The sequence below is a fragment of the Scatophagus argus genome, chromosome 21, assembly GCF_020382885.2.
Source record: "Scatophagus argus isolate fScaArg1 chromosome 21, fScaArg1.pri, whole genome shotgun sequence".
NCBI classification, from domain to species: domain Eukaryota; kingdom Metazoa; phylum Chordata; class Actinopteri; family Scatophagidae; genus Scatophagus; species Scatophagus argus.
Genome location: NC_058513.1, coordinates 3,823,765 through 3,841,988, shown reverse-complemented (window position 1 = coordinate 3,841,988; position 18,224 = coordinate 3,823,765). Strand labels below are relative to the sequence as shown.

The 18,224-nt window shown below is 42.9% G+C and overlaps 1 protein-coding gene across 7 annotated transcripts in view; it reads left to right on the top strand.

Annotated features, from left to right (window-relative positions):
* Positions 1 to 17,774, top strand: part of spag9b (sperm associated antigen 9b) — a 33,808-nt gene extending 16,034 nt beyond the window's left edge. For 2 of the 7 annotated variants that reach the window (XM_046376228.1, XM_046376235.1), the window contains 25 exons: positions 1,827 to 1,977; positions 4,418 to 4,862; positions 4,993 to 5,086; positions 5,694 to 5,818; positions 6,335 to 6,392; positions 6,753 to 6,905; positions 7,004 to 7,061; positions 7,309 to 7,439; positions 8,043 to 8,099; positions 9,254 to 9,433; positions 9,936 to 10,065; positions 10,177 to 10,266; positions 10,405 to 10,566; positions 10,736 to 10,907; positions 11,016 to 11,225; positions 11,872 to 12,028; positions 12,443 to 12,574; positions 12,660 to 12,740; positions 12,835 to 12,902; positions 12,995 to 13,143; positions 13,559 to 13,730; positions 13,838 to 13,951; positions 14,145 to 14,324; positions 14,709 to 14,840; positions 14,931 to 17,774. In XM_046376228.1, the coding sequence (XP_046232184.1) occupies positions 1,827 to 1,977; positions 4,418 to 4,862; positions 4,993 to 5,086; positions 5,694 to 5,818; positions 6,335 to 6,392; positions 6,753 to 6,905; positions 7,004 to 7,061; positions 7,309 to 7,439; positions 8,043 to 8,099; positions 9,254 to 9,433; positions 9,936 to 10,065; positions 10,177 to 10,266; positions 10,405 to 10,566; positions 10,736 to 10,907; positions 11,016 to 11,225; positions 11,872 to 12,028; positions 12,443 to 12,574; positions 12,660 to 12,740; positions 12,835 to 12,902; positions 12,995 to 13,143; positions 13,559 to 13,730; positions 13,838 to 13,951; positions 14,145 to 14,324; positions 14,709 to 14,840; positions 14,931 to 15,049 (3,520 nt within the window). In that variant the 3' untranslated portion in view covers positions 15,050 to 17,774. Of the gene's footprint in view, positions 1 to 1,826; positions 1,978 to 3,569; positions 3,680 to 4,417; positions 4,863 to 4,992; positions 5,087 to 5,693; positions 5,819 to 6,334; positions 6,393 to 6,752; positions 6,906 to 7,003; positions 7,062 to 7,308; positions 7,440 to 8,042; positions 8,101 to 9,251; positions 9,434 to 9,935; positions 10,066 to 10,176; positions 10,267 to 10,404; positions 10,567 to 10,735; positions 10,908 to 11,015; positions 11,226 to 11,871; positions 12,029 to 12,442; positions 12,575 to 12,659; positions 12,741 to 12,834; positions 12,903 to 12,994; positions 13,144 to 13,558; positions 13,731 to 13,837; positions 13,952 to 14,144; positions 14,325 to 14,708; positions 14,841 to 14,930 lie in introns of those variants that run through there. The other 5 variants (XM_046376234.1, XM_046376231.1, XM_046376229.1 and 2 more) reach the window with 5 other exon arrangements.
* Positions 17,775 to 18,224: the final 450 nt, after the last annotated feature.

Sequence of the window (18,224 nt, the reverse complement as noted above, 5' to 3'; positions counted from 1 at the left end):
GGAAGACTGCACCACCTTATGCATGTCATCAGAGTTTATACCTGTTTATATTCTCATCCTTTAGTTAGCGTGCTTTGTGAGATGAAACAGTAGTGTTGGACTGATGTTGAGCTTGTGATTTTATTTTTTTTTTCGCCCCTCACCCCTCAGTTCAAATAACAAAAGGCAGCATTGGCCACTATCAGTGTCCTGCTTGTGACCTCCTCTTCTCAATATGGTGCTGTGTCAATTGTTTTGGGGCTTTTCATCGCTGCGTGCCGGCTGCTCTTTTCACCGTGGCAGCCAATTGTTCTGCTCACACTGTACAATAGCTTTGTTTTTTCATCCTCCACTGGAGTGAGAATAGGTGGTGGCGCATGCCTGGTCTGATGTGGTGTATTTATTTCAGTGTGTTTCTATGTGTTACAAATATTAATGGTCTCTTAGTGCTAAGAGTTGTTGTATAATGGAAGTCAGAAGATGAACTCCATGAGTTTTATTGTTAAAACTGGAGGTGGTAACAGATATTTGTTTTCTTCTGATGTGTCCGTGCTGCTGTGTGAAGTCTTTCAGCTCCATGACAGACGCTTGGCAAAGTTCATCTCCTTCACAGACACAGACACACTAGACTTTGTGTTACTTCTTGAGCTAATAGGTGGGAAGTAATGTAATTTATGAGTCAACCAGCTTTATTTCTCTTCTCAGCAACTCACTGCCAGGCTGTCCCAAGGGGGTCTTTGCTGCAACACATCTCTGTGAAGTCTTTACTCAGACTTGTCACACAGTTTGTTTTGTCCAACTGTCTACATTATGATAATCTGCTCCCACTGCATATTAAAGTGCAGGCTGAAAAAGATTAACAACCTGCCCATTTAATTTAGCAGAAGCAAATGAAATGTAGGTAAGTCATTTCAGGCTAGCTGTCACACCAAGCATTATCCATCCCTTCACACTACAGCTTTATCTTTCCAGTTTCCCTGTAGGAACATCATAACAACATGGAGAAAGAGTCAGACTAATGAGAACATCCTGGTTTATGTAGTGTGAAATATACCCCACTTTTATATTGCTGATTATAAATCACATGTTCTTGCACCATGCTGGTGTCTAGGCTGCTTTTGTTGCTAAGGTCTCCTGTTGTACCGAAGGAATTCTTTATGTTTACAAATACGTTAGGGTTGGTGGCATGCCGTTCAGTGGCAGCACTTTGGTTTAGTCAGAAATATTTCAGCAACTATTGGATGGTGAATTATTCTGTTTGAATATTCAATTTACCCACCTGATGAATCTTAAAGACTTTCACACTAGTGCCACTAGGAGGTCAGAGTTTTCATGTGTCCAGTGAACTGTCTGAAGAGAGTTTGAACCCAGATTTTTGTGCAGACTTTCACTGTTTCTTGCTTGACGCATCCTACTGACCTTGGTGATCATCTGACTTTTTCTGTAGTACTATTATGAAGTTGACATTTGTGGTTTTTAGTAAAATGTCCCGACGGCTGTTAGAGGGATGACGTTTAGTACACACGTTCATGTTACCCTAAATTGTAATAAATCTGGCAAACCCCTGACTTTTGCTTTAGAGCCATCAGTCAATGGTTCACAAAATAACAGCATTCCAATCAGCCTCAAGCCAGCAAGTGTTAGCTTGTAGAAATTAGCATGTAGCTCACAGTAGCATAAGCTGTGTATAAATAAGTCCTCATGGATCTGCTAGCATGGCTGTAGACTGTTGGTCCTGTTTTCTCTATATTCTAATAACATGAGAGAGACTTGACCAGCAGGCCAGTCTTTCAGACACGTTTCTTTCCTTTGGAATCATCCTTCCTTCCATTGGTCTCTGTATCCAGGAAGGAACGTCCCATCTCCATGGGCATATTCCAACTTCCTGCTGGGACTGATGGTATGACCCCTGACCTCCAGAGGGAACCTGTGGACACCCCCTCTGAGCCATGGAGATTCAACAACCTCAGCCATCCGCGGTCCAACACCAGCCTCAAGGTATGACACGCTGTGAAACCCGCTTGCACAAAGCGCTCCTGCTTTGAATGAATATAAAAGATAGACTCATTCATTTCTGATGGCAAAGTGTAAAGTTACTGTCTGCAGTTGGCTCGAAAAGCTTCCCACGGATCGGTGGGACTGGTGACATCATCCCCCGTTCACTTAAAAAAAGGTTGTGGAAACAAAATGGGAACGCCTGATGCCAGCAAACACCAAAGAAAGAGTACATTTCTGTTCCGAGAGAAAGGGTTGTTCAGTGTGTCCAGAATTTTTAGCAGCCTGTGAGTGTGTGTGTGTGTGTGTGTGTGTGTGAGTAACGGGGTGGCTTGGAGCCCAGCAACTAGAGGAAGTGGTACCATTCGGGGGGCCCGCCTTTAACCTCAAGGGAGGGTGGAAAGGACAGAGCGTCTTCACATTGTTGCTGTTGGAAACCATGCTGCAAGCAAGGCTCTGTTATGAATATTAATGGATGCCTAATAAGTATTCATTTGCCGTTATTACACGAGTACAGGGTCAGATGGAAGTTGTAAGACTTAGGAAGTGGCTGGAAATTTGGTAACCTTTATTTTGGCCCGTTATCAGGACCTGTGTTTCTTAACTAGTCGCCAAGGTGTTTGATAATTCTTCAACTCTTTTTATGCACCTTATCTTGAGTCCTGGAGTACAAAAAAGTATTACTAACACACATCATTCTCACTCAGCCTCTGCACACACACACACACACACACACACACACACACACACACACACACACACACACACACGCATACACAAACATACACAGTCTTACCAGGGATCCCCAGTGCAGATCAACAGCAGTGGCTTTGTGTTTTGTCCTCTGACTTGACATTTTTCAGAGATTTACAGTTAATGAGCCCTTTCCTTACACCACGTGATGGTGTGTGTGTTTGTGTGTGCACGCACATGAATGTGTGTGTTTATTTGTGTGAATGAATGTTTTTGGAGGGTTAGGGCAGAGCCATTATCAGCAGAGTAGCAGCAGAGGGAAGCTTTCCCCCTATTGGTCACCTAGTGCTACTATAGCAACAATAGAGTGACGCCAGCATGTAGACTAGAGATGTGGAAGAAAATACTCCCATCGGTGCAGAGAGACACACAAAGGTGGGGAGAACACAACATTTGGAGAAAGTTTAAAGCTCTAATAGCATCCCATTCAACATCTACGGAAAAATGAAAGTCTCTTATGTGTAATTTGAGTCTTGTAGGCTCCTGTCTGTTTTCAGGGTGACCTTGGGACCTGTATGGTTGCTTTGTTGTTGTCCTGATTGATTGTTTTCCATCAGGCACCAGGCTATTTATAGGACTGAAGCCACTGGTATTAACGGATCAAAACAATACAGGGATAGAAATTCTGGATGCTACAAAAGGCTGTGTGTTTGGTACTGTAAATCCATTTCATTATTATCAATTTTCATTTAAGCCTTTGCCAACCAGGTCACCTTGCGTACCAAAAGAAGTCCTAAGTACTGCTCGCCACACAGTTCACTCCTACACCTTTGTTTTATTTTCATGGACACATTCAGATAACTTCAAAAAATGCTAAAAATGGTTTTAAAAAAGGAATGCAAGAAAATATATAATAAGCAAGGTTTTTAATACCCCTCAGTTTGAGGAACATCTCCTCCCAATCAGAATGGAAGGTGAGAGTGTGCTGAATCAGGAGGATGATCAGGACCAGGTAGACCTGTGTGTCACTCATGGAGACACTAACCACTGCATCTACCAAACTGTAGTGGCATTAAATATAATAACGCTAACATACTTTATATCTAATGGCACTGCATGATACTGACCTGTTCCCTTTTTTTGCATAAGCTGGCCTCATTGTTCTTAAAGCAGCAGGGTTTACATGCGTACATTAAGGCTACTTGTTAAAGCTGTCTTTGAAACGTATCCGAATGGATGCGTTTTGTGAAAGATGGAGTGTTTTCGTTGCATGTTGTGATTGGTTAGTGTTTGTGTTGTTTTTCCAGTCATAAGAAGGTGCACACAGTTAATGTAACCATTTGTCATTTTATTTAAACAGAAGTATTTATGGGCTAGTGTAGTTTTTCTGAAAGAACCTTCACAGTTTGAAGAATCATAATTTAAGGTACCAGCTTTTTTTCCTGAACATTCAATTGAATTTTCTTAGTTGTCATGTGACCTAAATATGAAGTTCATATCAGTTATGAGTGAAATACCAGAAAAAGCTATGAAGTGGAGTTTAGATTTTGTTTACCAAGCTACAGTTTAAAAAATCAAGTCCAGTCTAGTTGACTTGAGGAATAATGGAATGATAATGTCCCATCTCACTTTTGTGACCCAAGAATGCAGGATATTCTTACACATGTTGACTACATGGAGTTTATTGTTGAATCTTTTGCTTTCGTTGTCTTTGCCTGAATCACTTGATTTTGCCTTCCTCTTCCTCCAGGATGAATTGTCCGCAGCCCGTGGGGGTTCCAGGTCCAGTTCTCCAGCCACCCAGGGAGGTGTCTCCAAAAGTGGAACTCCTGTGTCTTTACAAGGTGGAGGATCCAAATCCAACACCTCCATGTCCTCTCAGGTTGATACCTCTAAATCAAACAGTGCTAACTCTCAGTCCACCACACCACTATCTCCTAATGATGGACTGTCCACTGGAGTGAGCCCTGTGTCCACTGGGTCTGCCTCTGCAACACGCCTATCTACTGCCTCTTCTGATGTCACCATGGGGTCTGTGGACACGCCCTTGCAGGAACAGGAAGTTTCAGACGGGATCACCAAGAACCTGGACAGGACCGGCGGGAAACCAGAGAGCAGCAAGAACATTGCTGTTGTACAAGATGGACAGCAGACTCAGCTTGGACAGGATGCCTCTACGCCCCTCAAAGATGATGGTCAGTAATGCAGTTAAAACACCCTGTCCATGTTAAGACAGGACCAGTATCACTTTAACATAAACTACCTGCTATTTGAATAGACTGAACTTCTCATTCTTTTGTTTCGTCTCTCTGCTGGCTGTATTAAATGGAACAGGCAACCTGGTGAAGTCTGAAGTGCAGGCCATTATAGAGTCCACTCCTGAGCTGGACATGGACCTTGATGGCTGCAGAGGAACAAGGTAGGCTGATGAGTAGATATTTTGCCATCATCACTACCCTAAAATTAGCGACATTTTAAGGGTTAAGCCTGCTGTAGGTCTGTGTGTTTGTTCCTCTCAATAAAAAGACCAAAAGCAACTAAGTGTTAAGGCGTCAGTCACCCCTCCTGCACACCTTTCTGACAGTGGAATTAGAGTTGGGGCCCACATTCATTGCTTTTGGGCTGCCGTCCATATTGCTGTATTGGTGTGTATGTCGTTACACAGAAGCAATTACAGAGAAACTTGTTTAAATGTAGTGCAGCCGGCAAATAAAACATTCACCTATTTCTGAAACTTTCCCAAACTGATAATTAACAGCTGCTTCATGCCAGCTGTGTAGACAAAAGAAAAGTAAGTGGTAAGTTTATTTTGCATGTATACATATTATATTCAGATTCCAGTTGATATCCATTTGTATCACAGGGTTCAAAGTGAAAGTCATGTTTGCGTGTTATCATGGGAACTTTAAGCAAATCGATCGTATTGCAGTGTCTGACCTCCTTCATTGTGATAATCATGATTTCCCCCCCCCCCCCCCCCCCCCCTCGCTTTGCATTTGCTCACCATACTTTATCTGTTGGCTCAGCACGCCAGCTAAAGGTGGCATAGAGAATCTGGCATTTGACCGGAACACCGACTCTCTATTTGAGGAGCTGTCATCCGCGGCAAACGACCTGATAGGAGACGTGGACGAAGGAGCCGACCTGCTGGGTAAGAAGCCTCACTCTCTCATGATACTGTAGTTTATTCACAGTCTCTACTTTTATTCTACTCTTTTTAAACAATTTTCTTCCCCTACTGTATTCTCTGAATTGTTTTGTTTTTCTTTGGCTGCTGGGCTTTATCATCCTTACAGATGAGTTTTCTGGTGTGTAACAGTAAACTCCCCTCAGATCTTTTTACCACCCCCTTATTCTCAACCTGTCCCTGATTCTGTGTTCAGTTTCACCACCTTCTTTGACTCTCGCTGTGCTCCCAGAATAGATTTAATCTATGAATCAACTGTGCTGTGAATGGTAATAGCAGTAATATTACTAGAGACAAGATATGTTCAAATGAGACTCGTAATAAACCTCTTCCATCATCTCTTGCATGACTTTCAGACTACAATTTTCTAGGTAAGACAGCGAGAACAGTATGTTAGTGTGAAGGGTAGAAGGTTGCTTGTTTTTCCCTTTTTAATGTTGGAGCAAATGACATATTCACGTTATGGCCGACTGTTTTCAGGTATGGGTCGGGAGGTGGAACATCTCATCCAGGAGAACACCCAGCTGCTGGAGACCAAGTGAGTACTTGTTATACAATACCGGAGAGTTTATTTCATGTAATGAAATGATAGAAACACTTGATGAACTTAATGAAATAAGACTTAAAACTGCAGTAACTATATCACCACTGCAGACGTTCTTACATTAGGGGGTCATGTTGGGTTGAATGCCAAATACTAGCTTTCTCTTCCCTATTTACACCCAATGTATTAATAGTCAACATCAAGAACGACTGATAACGATAATGAGCTAATATTAGGTCATTCATGAAAACAGGAAAAATCCTGCCTGTTGTATCAGGACAGTGTTGCCACCTTGTGTTTGTTGTAGATATTACACTGGAGTGTATGTTTACATACATGCGTATTTGTTTTCAGAAATGCTTTGAATGTGGTGAAAAATGACCTGATAGCACGCATAGATGAGCTGTCCTGTGAGAAGGAGGGCCTGCAAGGAGAGCTGGATGCTGTCGCTCAGGCCAAGACCAAACTGGAGGAGAAGAACAAAGAACTAGAAGAGGAACTAAAGAAGTGAGCTGTTTCGGACTCCCGGCCAGCCTACATGTTGCATTTAAGCGTGCGTACTGTTTAAAAGATGATCGCTAAAGAGTTTGTATGCTCGCCTGCAGGATTCGAACAGAGCTTGAGGAAGCTAAACAGAAGATCAAGAATGACAACGACGATGATGTGAGTCTTTGCTGTCGGTTGTGTCTGAATGCCTGATACACCTGTATGGATTAAATGATTGTTACCTAAATGTTGACCTTGTTTAAATATCTCTAAATATGTCCATTTCCATAGCAATAAAGCCTTTAGTATTCCCTTCAATGTATTGTGTCGTATCGATCGAAATAAAAGGCAAATCTGGCCATACATAACCTGTGTATGTACTGAACAGTGGTTTAATGGGTTCATGCTGGTGTTGTGTCTGCAGAGCGACGTGCCCACAGCACAGAGGAAGCGCTTCACCAGGGTGGAGATGGCCAGAGTCCTGATGGAGAGGAACCAGTATAAGGAGAGGCTGATGGAGCTGCAGGAGGCAATCAGATGGACAGAGATGATCCGGTAAGACAACAGGCAAGGGGTGGACAATATGATGTTTTTCTAACCAGCTGCACCCTGGCTTCTATGGAAAAATTCCATCAGTTTTAACTCACGCTTAATTAAATGATTACATTAGTACTATACTGGACATTACTAATTGATACTCCCATAATCATGACATTTCAAAGTGGTAAATATGTGTGATGAGACAGTTAAGCTGACGTTCGCCAGCTGCTGAGCTGATGTGAGGCTCAGGTGGTTTATGTGGAAAGTCTCTTACGAACAGTAGAAAGCAGAAGTCAAGATTTCTGTCCTCCGGCTCACAGAATGACGTTAATTAGCTGCAGCCGAGTAAATCTTTCATCTTTTTCTTTCTTTTTTTGCCTAACTTGCCTAATTACTTTCTATTTATTTCTATGTTTTGATCACGGAGAGCTGCTGCACTCGGTCTCTTTGTCTTGATCAGTAACGCGTACTTGCAGAGGATCCACCAAGGAAAAATACAAAGCTATGAAAACTAAGTATGGTTTGATGTTTCAAGTAGAAATGGCAGATCTGACTGGGGGGAAAAAAAAGAAACATTTAAAGCATTGAGTTTAATTAAAAGTGAATTGTCTCTCCCAGGGCATCAAAGGAGAACCCAGCTCTTCCAGAGAAGAAGAAATCCAGCCTCTGGCAGTTGTAAGCACTTTTCTTTTCACTTGAGCTCTTAGATGCCAACAGTGCAATGACTGTACTATTTATGTGTTTCATTTTGCTCTTCTTTTGTATTCCATGTCGTATGGTTGTTTCCTCCAGGATGTAGGTAAATTGTTGACATGTTAACGGTGTTTATCTTGACGCGTCTTCTGATGTTTTCATCTTGAGAACAGACTCTGAACAGAGGAGAGCCAGCCTGGCAGGGAGTTGCTCTGATCTCAGATCTGTAGCTGCTTTACTGTCTTAAATTCTTTATTAAAAGTAAAACATCAAAGAAGCTTTTCAGAGAACTGAGTTTGGGAACTCGGTTGTTCTTTGAAGAACTAAATCTGAAAGGCTGATGTTCTGTTGTGTTTCCTGGCTCTCCTTTGTTGAGTGTCATAAGGAATGAGTGTGGTTTGGATTGATGGAGGACATTCTGTGGGGCAGGTTTTTGGCAATAGGATTGAGACTGCTGATTTTAGAAGCAAAACCTGATAAATGCACCGTCTCTCCTGCCCTTTTTCTGTGTGTCCTTCTTTATTCTGCCTGTTGTGACATCTGTGTGCAGGAGGTGTGTTGAGGGAGTTGAAATGGAGATGGGAGGGAAGGCAGGGATTTGGGTGGAGTGTGTTGTTCAAAGCAGAAATGCTCATAAAGACATACTTATGAGCCTTATATTTAAGTTACAGTCTCGCTATCTGCTACAAAAATATTCATTAGAAACATGCAAAAATATGTTGCTATATATAAACTTTCAGACGTAATGTGATACAGTGTACTGTAGAGGGAGAAAACGAAAAGTATTATTGTCCAGGCCTGTTTGTGTCAGTGTTGTTGACTAACGTCCTAGTCGGTGCTCAGTATTAACCCTGCGCTCCAGCACTGTGTGAGGACAGCTGCCCTGATGCTTTGCTGTTTGGGAGACGGGTTAACGGGGTCTTGATAAGATAACGGGAACATGCTCGTCAATGTGTGATTGCTACCTGTACGAAAGCTGGCATGGTGTGTTGGCATGAGAGACGTACCTTTTTACCCTTAAATGCTGAACCCTACCTTTGCTGCTGGAGCTACCGCTTGTGCCCACCCCTCTATATGTTTGTCTGTGTGCTATCTTCCTCTCTTTCCTCTCCACTTCCCCGCCCTTACACCTCCAGTTTCAGCCGTTTGTTCAGCTCGTCGGGCGGGGCGGCCAAGAAGCCGCCGGTGGAGGCCCCAGTGAACGTCAAGTACAATGCGCCCACCTCTCAGATTCAGCCGTCCGTCAAGAAGAGGAGCAGCACCCTGCAGCAGCTGCCCAGTGACAAGAGCAAAGCCTTCGATTTCCTCAATGAGGAGTAAGTCAGTCAGTGAAAACATGGGATGGTGAGGCGCTAATGATGATGCTTTGACTGAAAAGCAAAGATGGAGGCCACTTGAATAAAAATAATAACAGGCCACTCGTCATCTGTCAAGGCCTCTTAAAAAGGATTTCAAAATTTAAATTACAATTTGAAACTGTTTTAAGATGGGACTCATTCTGTTTTTAGATGGTGAGATTTGTTTGTGGTTTCAAAGCAAACTTACCAACAATAAGGTTGAACACAAATTTTATTTTAGTGTGTATTCAGCAGCTACTCAGCTTTTGTTGGATCCATAAACTTAAGAAAGCGATCTCTCAGTCTGTAGGCTGTAAGGCATAACCCAGTTTATTTTGAAGGGGTTTAGCCACAGCTGTGTTGAGCGTCTTACTCTGTGTATTTTAGCAGGTCATGGCATGACTTCATTTATTTTTTGAAGTAGACCTAACTGTGCAAGATGAGACATCCTTTGTTTTTGACGCCCTGCTCTGTCCTGCAGAGTTCCAGCTGAAGGTATGGTGTCCCGGCGAGAGCAGAAGAGGGCTCAGTACCAGCAGGTCAAAGCCCACGTCCAGAAGGAGGACGGCAGAGTGCAGGCATACGGCTGGAGTCTGCCTAAGAAATACAAAGTAAGGAGACGAGGGAGCTGTTCCTCTTCAGGGGATGGGCAAACTGTTGTGCTGAAAGTTATTACAGAAACGAGCTATAATGCTATGCTACTGTTTTTGATTATTTTTCAGGCCAACGGTGGTCAGGCAGAGAGTAAAATGAAGAATCTACCTGTTCCTGTCTTCCTCAGACCTCTGGATGAGAAAGATGCTTCTATGAAGGTATTTCCTCCAGCTTGTTGGTGTATAATTTCGTACAAAAGGTCTTGTTATGTGTCTCAGCTGTATAGCAGCATGATCAGGATCCATGTAAGTGTCGTAAGCATATCTCATTGTATTTGACTGCTGTTAACTGTTCAGCTGTGGTGTGCTGCTGGCGTGAACCTCTCTGGAGGGAAAACCAGAGACGGAGGTTCCATCGTAGGAGCCAGCGTGTTTTACAGTGATGTGCCTGGACCAGAGAGCCCTAAAAAGAAAATAGGATCTCAGAGCAGCCTGGATAAACTGGATCAAGAAATCAAGGTACACACACACTCTCACACTACTTGTTTCATCATCCTATTTTTCACTGACTCATGGTGATAAAGAATAGTCATATGGTACCTGTAGCTACAAAAACATGTGGCCGCTCTCACACACACACACACGCGCACACAGTGTTTTAATGCTCCGTGTCTTCTTTGTTTTGCAGGACCAGCAGAAAGAGTTGCGGCAGCAGGAAGAGTTGTCATCGCTGGTTTGGATCTGCACCAGCACGAAATCCACCACTAAAGCTGTCGTCATCGACGCCAACCAGCCTGGAAACATCCTGGAGAGCTTCTTCGTGTGCAACTCCCACGTCCTCTGCATCGCCAGTGTACCAGGTCAGCGATTTTCATTACTGACGCCTGCTGCCCACAGCAGAATTGGGGCCGGTTATGTGGAACAGCATCTTTTCTTATTCGTTTTTCTACATGAATATTTTTTCTCAGGTGCGAGAGAGACGGACTATCCAGCTGGTGAGGATGTAGCTCCGAACCCTGAGACCGGACCAGCAGGAGATGGCGGCTCGCAGTCAGCGAGCAGCGGCTCAGCGGGTGGCGACAGCATGCTGGGAGGCATCACTGTTGTCGGCTGTGAAGCCGAGGGGGTGGCAGCTGTTCCTCAGACAGCAGTCAGTCCGGGAAAAGATGGAGAAACCGGTCAGAGATGCTTACTGCTTGTTCTCTTTTCCACCTGGTGATCACTGCCCGCGTTTATTGAGCATCTCAGAATCACGCTGAAAAACAATATCACAAATCAACTTTCAGCAAGACGAGGAGAGAATATGTTGCTGTTTTATGACACGCAGGGAAATTAGAATTAACATGTTGTACTTTCCTGACAATTGCAGGTTGAAATATTAAACAATGGTAAAATCTGAAATGGAGGAAATAGCAAAACTCTTGCAGCACGGACGTTAATGTGTGAATAAGCTGTCTGAAATCTTGTGCTTCAAAGAATAGATATTCATAAAGATATTTATAAATACTTAAATATTGTTAAATTGTCTAAAAGCAAATAGACCTTTGTCAGATAGTGGAACAATAAATACAGGCCCAGGGTGTGTTTTGACAAAGCACAAATGGATTCAACCACATGTGATCAAATAGATGGAGACAAGTAAGATGATGTGATAACCGTAAATTCTAAAGGCCGTAAAAAGAAAGAGGCCGACGCAACAGCTCGCAGTTTAGCGGGGAAAGGACGAAGTGTGTTATCAGTGAGTGAACATATTGTTTATTCCAAAGTTAAAGTGACACCATACCATAGTTGGCCCAGTTTGCTGAGGGATGATTGTCTGTGCAGAATCCAGAGCAGCAGAGGAAGCCACAGAGGCGACAGAGGCCAGCGTGGGAGTCACCGACCAAAGAGAAGGCCTGAGGGCAGCCTACACTGAGCACGTCTTCACTGATCCGCTGGGAGCTCAGCAGACAGCGGAGGCTCTGGCCGACTACTCTCAGAGGTAACATCAGCAACGTCGTTACAACTCAGTCTGTCCAATAAAAGTGACAGTTTTATCAGAAGAGCCATAAACAAACCCACTGAGCAACAACATGAAATCGCTGTTAAACCATTTACTGTTTCCTCATGAAACCCATGTAGGTGTGATGGTAAATAATTATTGCACTGCATTAAACCTTCAAGTGAAACTTCCTCACTGTGGCGGGTTGGCTGTGTGTGTGTTTTGGCCCTAGCCTCTCTGTACAAAAAGGGCTGGAGCAGTGTCTCAGGCTTCAGACTAGAACTCACTTCCTTCTTGTTTCCTTGTTTACTGACTCTGTATTGTCACATCAGATAGGAAATGATTCTCTCAGAGCGATGGTAAGTAGTAAATACAGATGGATCAACTCTGGCACTTGTCGTCTGTGATGAGCAGGGAGAGTGACCTGCTGAAAGATGGAGTGAGCAGCTCAAAGCCCGGCGCAGAGGAGCAGGACCTGATGAGAGAAGAAGCTCAGAAAATGAGCAGTGTTCTGCCCACTATGTGGCTGGGGGCACAGAACGGATGGTGAGTGTTTCTCTTTGACTGGCACACTTATGTATGTCTGTGTGTGAGAATGCAAGAAATCTGATGACTGAGCGTCTGATTCCAGTGTGTACGTCCACTCCTCTGTGGCCCAGTGGAAAAAGTGTCTCCATTCCATCAAGCTGAAGGACTCTGTGCTGGGCATAGTGTATGTACATTTTCCACTTCCCCCTCATGTTTCTGCTTTTTGTTTTCTTTTGGATGTGTAGCACGTGACTGATTTTTTTTTTTCTCTCCCACAGGCATGTGAAAGGGCGTGTGCTGGTGGGCCTCTCTGATGGCACTTTAGCCATTTTCCACAGAGCAGTGGGTGAGGGGACGCGAGCATTTTCAGATAAACGAGTCAAGTATCTGCCTGACGAGGGATTTCTCTGTAAATCTGACTTCCTGTGTTTGTGTCAGATGGACAGTGGGACCTGACCAACTACCATCTGTTAGAGCTGGGGAAACCACCCAACTCCATCCGCTGTATGACCGTAGTGCATGACAAGGTGTGGTGTGGCTACAGAAACAAGATCTACGTGGTGCAGCCCAAAGCCATGAAGATTGAGGTATGATGACACTTAGCCGTCGCTCTTTATTTTACTGCACATTATTGCGTTCAGTCCTTCGGCACAGTCATAAAAGCAAAACCTCATTCAGATCAGTCAGTGATGGCTTATATGCACTAAACAAGTTTCACTATGTTGTATTTAGTATAATTGATGACAAATGAAGCTTCTTCTTTTTCCTTATTAGCTAACGTTTGAAAACAGCCCAAACCTGACCTCACTACACACATTGGCTCAGGTTGCTTAACTTTCGCTCAGGCTGAGTAGAAACATTCACAACGATTTCATGACTGTCAAAGATTTGTTTGAGACAGAAAAGCATTTTGTTCACCTTTTCTTTCCTCCCCACACATCAAAAGTTGCCTGCACTGTTCTTCCACGCCTCCATCTTTGCATATTTGCTTCTCCTTTGCAGAAGTCATTTGACGCACACCCTCGTAAGGATAGCCAGGTACGTCAGCTGGCCTGGCATGGCGACGGTATCTGGGTGTCCATCAGGCTGGACTCCACCCTCAGGCTGTTCCACGCTCATACCCTCCAGCACCTTCAGGATGTTGACATCGAGCCCTACGTCAGCAAGATGCTAGGTCAGTTCTAGATTTCGTCAGGTGTCCATCCTCCATGGAACATAAGAAACTCTTGTCAAGGGTTGACGGATTTCAACTCAGATTTGGTCTTTATGCCTTTTTCTCAGGCACGGGTAAACTAGGCTTCTCATTTGTGAGGATCACGGCTCTCATGGTGTCATGTAATCGTTTGTGGATCGGCACTGGAAATGGAGTCGTCATCTCCATCCCCCTGACAGAGAGTGAGTTTAGGAGCTCGGGCTCCACGTTCTGTACACTAAATGTGTGAAAATACAGTTGTGCACAGGTAGTGATTGCATTTTTAGACCTCCTTGTCTTTTTTAAGGGTGCTTTACGAGCAACTAAAGCTCACACTATTTTGATTCCCCTCCCCCATTTCTGTCTCTCTCTTTCACACTTCTGCCCTTTCGTTAGCGGCCAGCAAGCAAACCAAGGCACCAGGTAACCAACCAGGAAGTGTAGTTCGTGTCTACGGCGACGACAGCGGCGACAAAGTGACGGCTGGGACATTTGTTCCCTACTGCTCCATGGCTCTCGCTCAGCTCTCTTTCCATGGCCACAGAGATGCTGTTAAGTTCTTCACAGCTGTGCCAGGTAAACAAACCAGGCCGTACGCTCCTATGCTTAATATTTAAATTTATGAATATATGTGTTATTTCTTAACTCTTTTGATGTTGAATATTATTTTTCTAATTATAATAAAGTTAGGAAATGTTGTAAAACGTTATCCTTTTAGTTGCTGCTACACACGAGAAATGATTTTTGTGCAATAGCAAACGGCACTACGCTGTCAACAGGCTTTTCTATATGTATGTAAAATCGGTTCGTTTCTCATAGCATCGAATGCAGATTAAAAACTAGTGAGCCAGAGAGCAGGGATCTCATTAAATACAGCATACTGACAAGAAGTTCTGTCCCAGAAAAACACAATCTGGACGTGTTTATTGTTATTTACAGTTTGTGGCTCTGTGCTTTCAGGTCATGCAGTCCCATCTGCATCCTGTGGAGGAGAGACAGCAGGTGACAAGGCGACAGATGCCGCCGCTCAGGAAGGAACCAAGTCTGTATTGGTGATGAGCGGAGGAGAGGGATACATCGACTTTAGGATGGGTGAGTTTGTGTCGTGAAGTGGATGAAAAATAGCATTGCAATCGCTACATCAGATCTAGACACGAACATGACGTCTCTGTATGTCTTTAGGAGATGAGGACGGCGAGGCGGAGGAGGGCGAGGACGCTCCCATGAAACTGCAGCCCTTCCTGGCTAAAGCTGAGCGCAGCCACCTCATTGTCTGGCAGCTCCTGGCCAACGAGGACTAAGCTCTGACCTCAGGACGCCTGAGGCCTGATTTGCCTTCTCTCTCCACCCCTGCTGCCACAGAGGAGTTCAGGTGGACGCCCCCCCCTCCTCTACAGGCGCAAGATTAATCAGCACTTTTTTCTTCCTCAAAGCTGAACAATAAGAGTAAAACAAGCAAAAACTGCTCTGAGAGCTTACTCTGTGGTAAACTGGACTAGAGCAGTGCAAACAGATTCACATAAACTGCATGTTATTGTTTTATTATTAGTCGTTTTCTCTTATTTGTTCTTTTTTCTACATTTTTTTTTATTTAACAGATTTGAATTTCAATCTGTTGTAATGCCTTTTTTTCCTTTAATATTATTTGAGCTAAAGCTGTTGTTGGATACAGAACCTTTTTGTAATATTTGTGCAGCAAATACAATGTTGTTCCTCCTGACATTTTAAGGTTCCCTTCACTCAGTTCAGTCATTTACGTGCCCATGCTGGACTCCGCTCAATGCTAAATCACTTGGTCCAAACAGAAAATAATCGCATGTGACCGTTGTCCTTCAGTAATCTAACACTGGGGCAATCGTGTGGGATCCTATATCATGTTTTTCATCCTTTGAGAACTCAGCTTTTGATTGTATGCAGATTGAATTAATTGATTGCAGTTTTCTCTTAAGTCAGGATTTTTTTTAGGGGAATGCAATTCATCAGATTCATTCATTAGTATCTGTATTAGTAGAGGATGTGCCTGTTATTTATCTTAATATTCAAAGTAAGTAATAGAGGTAGCCCCACTTTATGGCTCTCATGTGTGTGTTACCATTACATCCCAATCACAGAACTAAGCATTCAGTTTTTTTGAAAAATGAATACCTGACATTTATGTTCAGAATTCTTCAAAATATTGATTTTGTTATATAACACATGGCACTGTTTTGGATGTACGAGTGACTGTGTCTCTCACTTGGTCCATCACTTTGGGCCAGCCTTGAAATATCTGAGCAACGACAAAAGAAAGTTCATGTCTGACTGTCATGAATTAATATCATTGGTGAGCCTCATCCTTTGCCTCTAGCGCCTAACATTCACAAAAAATATTAACATGATAGCATTTTCATTGTGAACATGTTGGCATGCTAGCATTAGCATTTAGCCCACAGCCCCTGTATACCTCAGTGCAGCCCCGTCACCAGGTAATTGTCTTCAGAAAATCAGATGCCTGCCTCTGTGACTTGAATGTAATGATAATTCTTTAGCGACACACGCTGGAGCCTAACTAACTCGCTGACAAAGATTCTGTTGGCAAAACCTTCAGAAAAACGTCTGCCACTACAAACTAAATCTTTTCTCTTGAGTTAGTTTTTGTTACAGTGATGAGATATCGACGGATTGCATTGTTATTATTAATACAGGAGGTTTCTGTCAGTCCTCTGCTCTACCCTCCAGCTTGTAGACACTTTAAAAAAATATGCCTTAGCATAAAGGGTTAAACTTGCAGGCTTTTCAAGTGTGACAAAGTATTTATTTTTCCTTGAAAGAATGTAATGTTTGCTACCAAAGGATAAAGAATTTAAAATGGATAGTTTGCCACATGCTGAAACAAAACTAGTGTCTCATCTAATATGGCACCTTTGAGCAGAATATTTGTCTGACTCCATGTAGATAACACAGCAAATTTTTGTAACAGAAATCCTGTTGTGTAGATAAGATTATTTTTGGACTTTCATATTAGGAAATTGAAATATTTTCAGGGTGTGAGAGATGAGAGTGTGCCGGACAGGTTACTATGGGAAGATAAAACAGGCAGCCACACTGAGGATTACATTAACATTGACATTTTTGGTTTTTCTGCACTGCTCTGCCCCCTTTGTGCAAGATGATGTTTCTTTGTCAATAATATCCCTTCCTAATGGCAATCTGATTTATTTCACAAAATGTTTTATGTCAGTTTTTATGAACTTTTTAAAAAAATATATCTTTCTTTTTAGACTGTACTCTCTGAGTACAGTGCACAAGATGTTCATTTGGGTGTACTACGAGACTGTATTCTGGCCTCTGTGTACCAGTACACTGCACTGGTGTTTTCTTTGTATTGAACAGTATCAGAGGAGGCCTGTCCTCATTATGAGATGGAGAGTGTGTGTGTGTGTGTGTGTGTTTGTTTGTATGTGTGTGTGTGTATGTGTGTGTGTGTGTGTGTGTGTATGCTCTCCAGGATAGGAGAGAAATGTTAGCCATTGCAGTATTTATTTACAATGATTGAGCCTTTGCAATTCAGAATGTATCTTTGTACATTGAATATGAATTATATATGCTTATATATGTATGAAACAGGAAAATGGCTTGGGTTTATTGTTTTGATAACAATGAAATGATATGAATTTGTTTTGTAGGGGTTAACCTTACTCAGCTATGCACTGTGTCTGACTGAGAGGGGTTTGCTTTGGACGTTTTCTTCTCTTCTAGTTAAACCCTGCAGCCTGTCCACAGATACTGACACAATCACATTTCAGCTCTAATGCAGGAAAAAGTCAATCTGAAGTCCAAGAGCAGGGAGCTTCATCCCACCACAGCGAGATGCAGAGGCTCATCCTCCTCCACAGCTCTGCATCACCCCTCTCATCTGCATACACTTGTCATTAACAGGGACTGTCTCTCTTTCCAGTTGGCAGTACACACACACACACACACACACCATCTACAGCATCTCTAGCCTTACTTGTTTTTAATGGTCAATTAAAGCAAATTTTGTGGAAAAGTTTTGTCTCCTTGTAATGCTTATTTTTCTTCATCCAAATAATTTCACAGCTAGTGTAAAACTTATGCACTTTAGAGCTTCAACCTTGCAGACAGGAAACTAACCAGTAAACAAACATCTCTGACCAACCAAATGCTTGTTTCATAAAGCAGCATTGCCAGTTAAATCAGGCTTACTTCACTGAACTGTGCTCATTTTCTGTTCCATAAATATTTGTTATCTGTAGTTCTGCTCTGTGAACATGAATCTAGTTGCATCAGGTTGATCTCATTTTGACATGCACTGAACTTACTACTTAATTAAAATCTTATGACTTATGATTTCAGAGTACTGTATATGATAGTATTGCAGTCAACGTCAGTGTGCACTGCGAAGCTTAAAGCTTTGAGCAATGGCTCAGCTGCATTGTCACTCAAATACAAAGAAAGAAAGTAAAATCCACTACT